Genomic DNA, 8,173 nt, shown 5'->3' on the forward strand with positions numbered 1-8,173 from the left:
TAGCTCAGTTCAAAACGGCTAGCTTAGCTCAGAACCCCTAGTTTAACGTGGGACGGCTAGCTCAGTTCAAAACGGCTAGCTTAGCTCAGAACCCCTAGTTTAACTTGGGACGGCTAGCTCAGTTCAAAACGGCTAGCTTAGCTTAGCTTAGAACCCCTAGTTTAGCTTGGGAGGGCTAGCTTAGCTTGAGACGACTAGCTTAGTTCAAAACGGCTAGCTTAGCTCAGAACCCCTAGTTTAGCTTGGGAAGGCTAGCTTAGCTCAGTCTGATGCCTCAGCTAGCTTGGTCTTTTCTAATGTCGCCCCATGTTAGCCTCTTAGCTTCAATCCTTCTTTGCAAATGTATAAAAGGAGCCTTTTCTTTTAAAGGGATTTCTTTGTAACAGTTTTTTACGAATTGAGGATTAAAACATGTCAAAGTTTTAAATATTCTGATGTTTTATTAGTTGTGTAAAATGACGTTGCAGCCATTACTGAGGCGAGGCGTTAAAAGGCAGCAGAAGGCGATGAAGGACCGATTTCCACCAAATAAAGCGGAACTCTCAGCCTTCGAGGCTCTTTGTTAAATGAAAGGCTTAGAAAAGAGCTAATAACATTTTTAGTATGGAGCTAAATCACTCTGTTTTCCCAAATACACGTTCAGACATGAACACAAGATCTAAAGTGGTCCCACATGGAGTATTTATGATTGGTTGCAAACAATCACTGCTTAAAAAAATGCATCTGTGTGTCGAGGAACGACAGAGAAGTTCAAAGACCACTGGTGCTTTGAAAATTAATCTATAAATAATTGTTTACTGAGCAGAAATGCTTTGGCAAATCGTGTGACGTGGCTGAGGATCTATCTCGTGTGTGTAAATCACACGTGTATTGGTGAAAACAGACAGATCTGACTCCATATTTTAGGTCCAGTGATGCGTTCTGAACCAGGTGGACCAAAGTGGGGGAATGAGGTCATCACTTTTACATCATTATAGTTTCAGACGGATTTCTATTTATTTCTCAGTTTATAAGCAGCTTCCATTAAAACTGATTTAAATTGATAAAAGGTTCAAAAATAGGCTTTAGATCGGAAATGACTTTAATCTAGGAAATAATTTCCTAAATGTAAAATCATTGATTTGTCCTTTAAAGACGGTTCATGTTTCAGAGTAACAGCAGAAGAAGATCTCCTTCGTTTAAAGATTCTCTTTAATTCAAACATTTTATTCTGCAGTCCAGCCATGTTTCCTTTCATCCTGCTATAAGCACTGCTGCAGTAAACGCTGAAACATTTACAAAAATCATTTCATTAGAATCATTTTTACGTTATAAACACAGAATCTAGAAAAACAAAATGGCGGCGTTGCTGTGAATCCGCTCTGATCGCCGTTTGGAGCAAACGGAAGATCTGAGCAGAACATCTTCTCTGCAGCGTCTGAAGGATTCGGCTCTGAACGGATAAAATCAAGGCGGAGCTTTGAGCCGCTTCAGGACGCCCACAGCATCACACCCCCTCTGCTGTACTGCGGCGTCCGTCCTCCACTGGTTCTCACTCCTATTTTCAGTCCTACGAAAACTGAAATTAAAACAGTTTTTCTTCTTTGAAATAAGGAAAGAAACTCTTTCACATCACAGATAATTGAAAGAGTCGATGTTTAGAAGAAATGCGTTCAGGTTTGGGCCGAACCACAGCGGAGGGGTCAGCCTAGATTAGGTAATCCCAGCATCTGCCCCAGATTATACAGGTACATCAGAAATCTCCCATAGGGATTAAGACATCGTGGCGTTCTCCACAGCAGCGTTCTGCTGGGAGGTCCTTCAGGCCGTCTAGTCCAGGACCTGGATGTTGGCTTTCTTCTTCCCTCGCTCTCCGGGGAGTTTGAGGTTCTGCTCGGTGATCTCTGCGCCGACGTCATCAGAGTCCGACTCCGACGTCTGCTCCGTGTCTTCGGATTCGCTGTCCGACTCGTTCAGCTCCACCACAGCGACGTCCTGGACAGATGGGAGACAGAGTCTGGATTCACACCTGGACCGTACGCACAGACGGCGGCCATCTTTCCCATCACGCCGACACCGTTTTCCAAAATAAAACTAATCTGAGTTGTTTAATCTCTGTTTAACACTAAAATTAATGTTATAAATGTTTAAACTCCATGAAATGCCTCCTGAAGGCTGACGGCCGCCGCCATGGCCGCCGCCGCCGCTCAGAGGATCAGCAGAAGTCATGGAAAGCTTCAGTTTACAGAAAACATTGAAACGCCTCATTAATCCTCAGATTGGCTTCTGCTCCAAACACCAGCACCATCTAGTGGCCACATGTAACCCTACACCTGTTTCAATCAACAGGACAGAACAAGTGAATGTATGGAGTAAACTTTGTTCCATTATTGTTGTGAGCAAAGAATTCGTTCTAAAACTGGACATTTCTTTAAAAAAAAAAATAAAAATGAATTGAAATCAATCTCACTGTTTTCTGTGTTTTTTCATAATTATTTCAAACGTTATTTTACTTAGTTTTTATTATTTGTTTAATCCCTTCTTCCAGTTTTTCATGTTTAAGTATTTTTTTTTTAATAGCAATTTGGAAAAAATCCAGAAATGAAACTTTTAAAAATGTTTTGATCAAAAAAGGTTTTAAGAGCAGTTTTATTGCGTTCTTTGCTTTAAAAAAAAAAAAAAAATGGAATAATTGGACAGAGTTAAAAACTTTTCTACATTTTAGCAAAGTGCAGGGTTTGTAAATATACTGATTTGAGGACGATCGATCTCCGTTTATTTAAAGCAGAGCAAATAGTTCAATACTTTTTTACCACTACAACATCCAACTGCTTTGTTTTATCTTTACGTGATTTATTTTATTGTTTTAATCCTGTAGAGCAATTTATTGATATAATAAACCTGGCTTGCCTTTCGTTAGCGCCCTGCTAATAGCATCCTGAGGTTTTTGTAACCGGGCCTCAGAAATCTGACATCAGCGCTTCTAAACAGGCGGAAACTTGATCTTCTTAACATCTGCTGTCAGAAAAAACGCTTCCAAGAGAAAAAAACATCCTAAAGTCTTTATTTTCTGATTTCTTTCTAAGATCAAAGCCTGTTTTTCCACGATTGGCTCTTTAAACGCAACTAGCTGCAAACGCCACGTCTCCATTTTAAACAGCAGCCTCAACGCAGAACAAAAACATTTTAAGGATTTTTTTCAAAAACTTTGCAGAATTTTTAAATAATATTATTTTTCTTTTTATTCAAAACCTTTAAAAGAATCAAAGATGAGTTTTCTTTCTCCGTTAAACGACTTTTATCGTCATGTTGCGTTTAAACTTGGACGACTTATCGTCATGTTGCGTTGAAACTCAGAACTTATCGTCTTATTTGAAACTCCGAACTTATCTTCATGTTGCGTTCACTGTGTTTCTAAAACAAACAGCGTTCCGAACGTTTCTTAAAGTGCAGCAGTGATCGGACGTGGACGGCGAGGGAATAAAAGCTAAACTCACCATCTCTATGATGCTTTCAGCCTGGTCCACGTTCTCTATGTCAAAGCGTCCCTCAGGAGCCGCCGCCATCTGCTGCTGGAGCTTCTGATTGGCTGCGGCCATCTGAGGCAGGAAGCTCTGCAGGCGCTGCAGGACTGACACCAACCAAACAAACATGTCAAACCTCTGATCCTTCGCTCACGTTCATTTATGGTCTGACATCACAGGGCGGAGTCTCACCGCTGCTTCTCGGAACTCGCTCTGTCTGCAGGGACCCGGCGGCGGCGGCGGCTCTGGGCTTCAGGAGGAGCTTCTCACTGAGACCTGAAAAATTAGAACAGCTGATTGAATAGAAATAGAAGCTTAAACAGGAATAAAACAATAAAACCTAATAAAGACAGAAGTGACTCCAAAGCAGAGCATCGTGTTTAATAAACTGCTGGGCTGAATTACCCAGAAATCAACAGGAGGAAGAATAAAGAGGCTTTAAAAAAATCTGACTGCTTTCAAACCAGAACCTGATGTTTAATAAAATAAAATAAAAACAGAATAAATTCCAACAATCAGATTATTTTAAAAAGAAGCCTCTTTATTCAGAGTCTCATTCTGACCCCCTGCAGCACAGACCTCTACAGAGCTAGCTGCCTAAAGCTGCAAAGACTGCGCAGCTTTTCAACTGGATTCTACAGAACCAGAACCAGATCAAAACCAGAACTGGAACCAGATCAGATCAGATCCAGAACCCTGACTGATTGGACTTTCTTAGATTTATCAAACTAGATTTTCATCCTTGTATCAGGAAGTTCGCCGTTTAGCAGCTAAGGTGCTAACAGCAGATTTTAACAGGCTAATGTTGAAATCATTTACTTTAAAATAATCCGTTTGTTTCTAATCCTAATCCCCGTAAATCTCCGTTAGATTGTAATAAAACAGTTTAGTTCCGCATCCAGAGGTTGATGAATTAAACATTAAAGTATTTCAGAAACATTCAGACCTCCGCCGCTTCCAACCGATAATAAGGATCCAGAATTGATTTTCTTTGAGTTTAAATCCATTTTAGAACATCAGACTTTTCCACTGGGCGCGTGCTTCACATGCAGCGACACACTTCCGGTCTGCACTAGTAAACACCCCCCCTCTTCTTCTTCTTTCTCAGTTTTACTGCATAGCGACCTCTAACGGTAGGTTTTATTAGCGCCATCTGCTGGAGTCTGAACCAGAGGGTCTCCCTTTAATCTAAATTATTATAAATAAAAATGTTTAATTCCTTTAAAAATCTTAAAACTGATTTATTTATATTATGATGAACTGATATTTTATAAAGTTTTAATGTTTCTATATCATATTTCCTAATTTCTTGTTTCAGCTGCTCTCTACTAAATGTAAACTTTTAACAAATAATTTTTAATGTTCTAATGTTTCCAGACTCACAGCTTCCGGTTTTTTTCTTTTATTTAATCCAGTAATTCCAAGCTGTAATCTTGTCATTACTGATATTATTTCCATATTTCCTACTTTCTTTTGTGTATAAAATAAATGACTAACTTTAGTTCCTTCTTCCAACAATAGTTTCTATTCAGAATTAATTTGCTCTTAATAATTAATTATGATTAATTAATATCATTATTATTATTATTTTATGCTCCTTCTTCTTTATGGGTTTTTATCGGCGGCTGAAAACCAACGAAATGCTGCATTACCGCCACCTACTGGCATGGAGTGTGAATCTGATTGGCTGCTAATACAAAACAAAACAAGATTCAAATCGTCTCAATAACATTGATTAATCTGAGATGATGAAAAACAATTAAATAACACTTTTCTCTTCGGTTTCTAATGATTTCTGTTGAATAAATGTCTATTCTTTCCTTTTAAAGGCTTTGAAGCATTTTGCTACTTTTAACGTCTCACAGTGTTTTGGCGCCCCCTAGCGTTCAGAAAGACATATGAAGCTAAATAAAAATATTCTAAACTTCAAATCTTGGCTGAGATCATTTAACAAAGAAACAATCACTAAAGATGTTTGTTGTTTTTGTTTTTCTCGCTGCAAACCAATTATCTATTAGCAAAGACAGCTAAAACGGTAGGAGGCATCACTCTGATATTTATTTAAAGGAAAGATTGCTATCTTCTAATTGGAAGAGTTTTGTTCTTGTTTTAAGACTGAAATTAAACACAAAGGTTGGCTTGTTTGTTTAAGGTTTTTCATTAGTCTTGTTGTTCAAATCAGTGTTTGAGCTGATTTTAATAAAGAAATAAGAATATTATGTTTAAACACGAGCTTTAAGAAAATTTTTCCTGTGTGAAATTTAGCCCACAGATAAAAGGTGAATGACTTGAAAACCAATGATTGTTTATCTAATATAAAACAAGTAGCATATATTTTAATAAAATGTTTATGATTTCAGAAACTCATGTTAAAAATGTTATTTTTATATATGACCTTATTTGGAATTTAAATCTGAAATATAAGAGATTAAGGCCCCTGATGCATTTGCAGTATCTTTTCCACTGCAGATAGAAAACCAAGTTTCCTCATGAAGTAGATCCGTTTCTGTCCTTAGAGGTTAATCTGGTTATTTTGCTCTAAATTGATGCATCATCAGTATAAAACAGATCAGATGCAGAAATATGAACTGATAAAGAGCAGAAACCACCAGCTGGCTGGTGGCTTCTGCCAGCCCCCCAGGGGCGGTTCTAAACGGGGGGCAACAGGGGGCCCCTATAGAACTGCCTCTGGCCCCTGAACTGAAAGCTGCACTGTAAATATTGAAATAAAGTCTTTTTATATCTTGCTTTAAGTGCTTCTATGGTTCATTAAAAAAGTGAAATTCTTAGTTTTATTAAAGTGGAAAAAAAACAAAAGATAAAATAAAGATATTCTTTGGAAAATGACTTGAATCTATATTTATGATTCAGAAACATTTGAAATGAAAATGATCCATTTAAATCAATTCAGAATTAAAATGAGTAAAACTGATGAAATCTTTGTTAAAACAGGAGTTTAAAGAGAAAACGATGTGAAAGGGATCAATCAGGTCGCTAGTGAACAGCTGGTTAGTGTCATGGCGTCAGAGCACCTGGGAGGGGGCGTGGCCAGAACTCCTCACCAGGGAGGCGTCCAGGAGGCATCCTAACCAGATGCCTGAGCCTCCTCAGCAGGCTCCTCTCGATGAGGAGGAGCAGCGGCTCTACTCTGAGTCCCCCCCGGATGACTGAGCTCCTCCCCCTCTCTCTAAGGGAGAGCCCAGACACACATTTCAGCCGCTTGGATCCAGGATCTCCTTCTTTCGGTCATGACCCAAAGCTCATGACCATAGATGAGAGGAGGAACGTAGATGGACCCGTAAATCCAGAGCTTTGCTTTTTGGCTCAGCTCTCTCTTCACCACAACAGACCAGTATATCGCACGCTTCACAGCAGACGTTGCACCAATCCGCCTATCCATCTCCATCTTCCCCTCATGCCTTAAACATTCTGAGGCACTGATCCTCATCCGGCTGCATTGAAGCTGCAGATCAGGCCCTGAAGAAGCCAATAGAACCATCATCTGGAACAGCAGAGACCAGATCCTGAAGCCACCAGAATGGATCCCCTCAATCCAATCTCTGGTTCAGGAGTAAAACAAAAAAATGTAAACTTATTTAAATTCAACGTGTTTGCCTTTAAACTGAGCAGAAAAATTAGATAATCTGCTGGAGGAAGGAAGATTTTAAAGGGAAATAGCTGCTTTAGATTCAATGCACTTTAAATTTAAACATAAATCATCTTATTCCATCTGCTAGCTGTCTTCCCTGTCCGCTGAAATCAAATTTTTTTTTTTATGTCTGTTTCAAGGAAAAAATGTCAAATTGAATTTTTGCAGGAGCCAGTTTCCCAGCAGCACCGCCCCCTGCTGGCCGCGGTTGCAGCTGCACCTCTTGCTGTATTTCCACAGCGAGTCATCGCTCCTGTTTCAGTGACGATCTTTGTTGGCACTGCTGTCTGTTCTGCATCTCTCCTCTGTGGCGAACAGGTAAGTCCTGGAAACACAGAAAAAACAACGAATAACCATAACTAACTAAATATCAGATCTAAGGATCATTTATTAAAGTCTGCTGGACCGAACTGGACAAGATTTAATGAAAGAGGCGCGGAGAAGAGCTGCTGTCTAACTGTTTTCCCTCTGTTAGCAGCTAGCTAGCTGATGCTAACAGCTGCTAGCTGTTGCTAGCCTCTTTCTTTCCTCCCTGTAAACAAACTAACTGCTTCTCTGTGATCATTGACGGTTGAACCGATTCTCAGAATCTGCTTCAACATTTAAAGAGTAAAACTGGTTAAAATAATCTTTAAATATCAGAGAAAATGATTCTGAGCTGAAATTCCTCTCTAATCATCTACTGGGTGAAAAATGTTGCCAAGAATCTGATCATAAAAGCAGCTTTTCGATTATTAACCTTTAATCCTATTTTATAACTTTAAGCATTTTAATGATCAACTGGAGAGAAACAGAAAGTTGGAGAGTTTCTTCTTTTCCAGCTTAAAGTCTGTAAACATCAGTTTCCAGCTGATCCTCCTCCTCTGACCGACTGGTTTTACCGCCTGATTATCAGAATAGAAGTCTGAAAATGAAGGGAGGCTGGTCTGTCAACAAGGGACGTTTGTACAGGAGATCCAGAACCAAACATCAGGAACTAAACATCCTGAACCGAACATCAGGAACTAAACATCCTGAACCG

General features: G+C 39.3%; 2 protein-coding genes across 2 annotated transcripts in view; one reads left to right on the forward strand and one right to left on the reverse strand.

Moving 5' to 3' along the window:
- Window positions 1–967: 967 nt before the first annotated feature.
- Window positions 968–4,593, reverse strand: LOC107103966 (chromosome unknown open reading frame, human C12orf45). The gene is made up of 4 exons (XM_015403842.1): window positions 4,450–4,593; window positions 3,696–3,779; window positions 3,477–3,610; window positions 968–1,974 (listed from the first exon to the last, which is right to left on the reverse strand). The coding sequence occupies exons 1-4, from the start codon at window positions 4,508–4,510 to the stop codon at window positions 1,810–1,812; spliced, it is 444 nt and encodes a 147-aa protein (XP_015259328.1). The 5' UTR covers window positions 4,511–4,593; the 3' UTR covers window positions 968–1,809.
- A 2,747-nt stretch (window positions 4,594–7,340) lies between these two features.
- The window catches only part of slc41a2 (solute carrier family 41 (magnesium transporter), member 2), a 23,378-nt gene continuing 22,545 nt past the window's right edge, over window positions 7,341–8,173 (forward strand). The window contains exon 1 of the mRNA XM_015403843.1: window positions 7,341–7,470. The gene's annotated coding sequence lies outside the window, so the exon portion shown is untranslated. The remainder of the gene's footprint in view (window positions 7,471–8,173) is intronic.

The sequence above is a fragment of the Cyprinodon variegatus genome, unplaced genomic scaffold (assembly GCF_000732505.1).
Source record: "Cyprinodon variegatus isolate N-32 unplaced genomic scaffold, C_variegatus-1.0 Scaffold1578, whole genome shotgun sequence".
Lineage (NCBI taxonomy): Eukaryota > Metazoa > Chordata > Actinopteri > Cyprinodontiformes > Cyprinodontidae > Cyprinodon > Cyprinodon variegatus.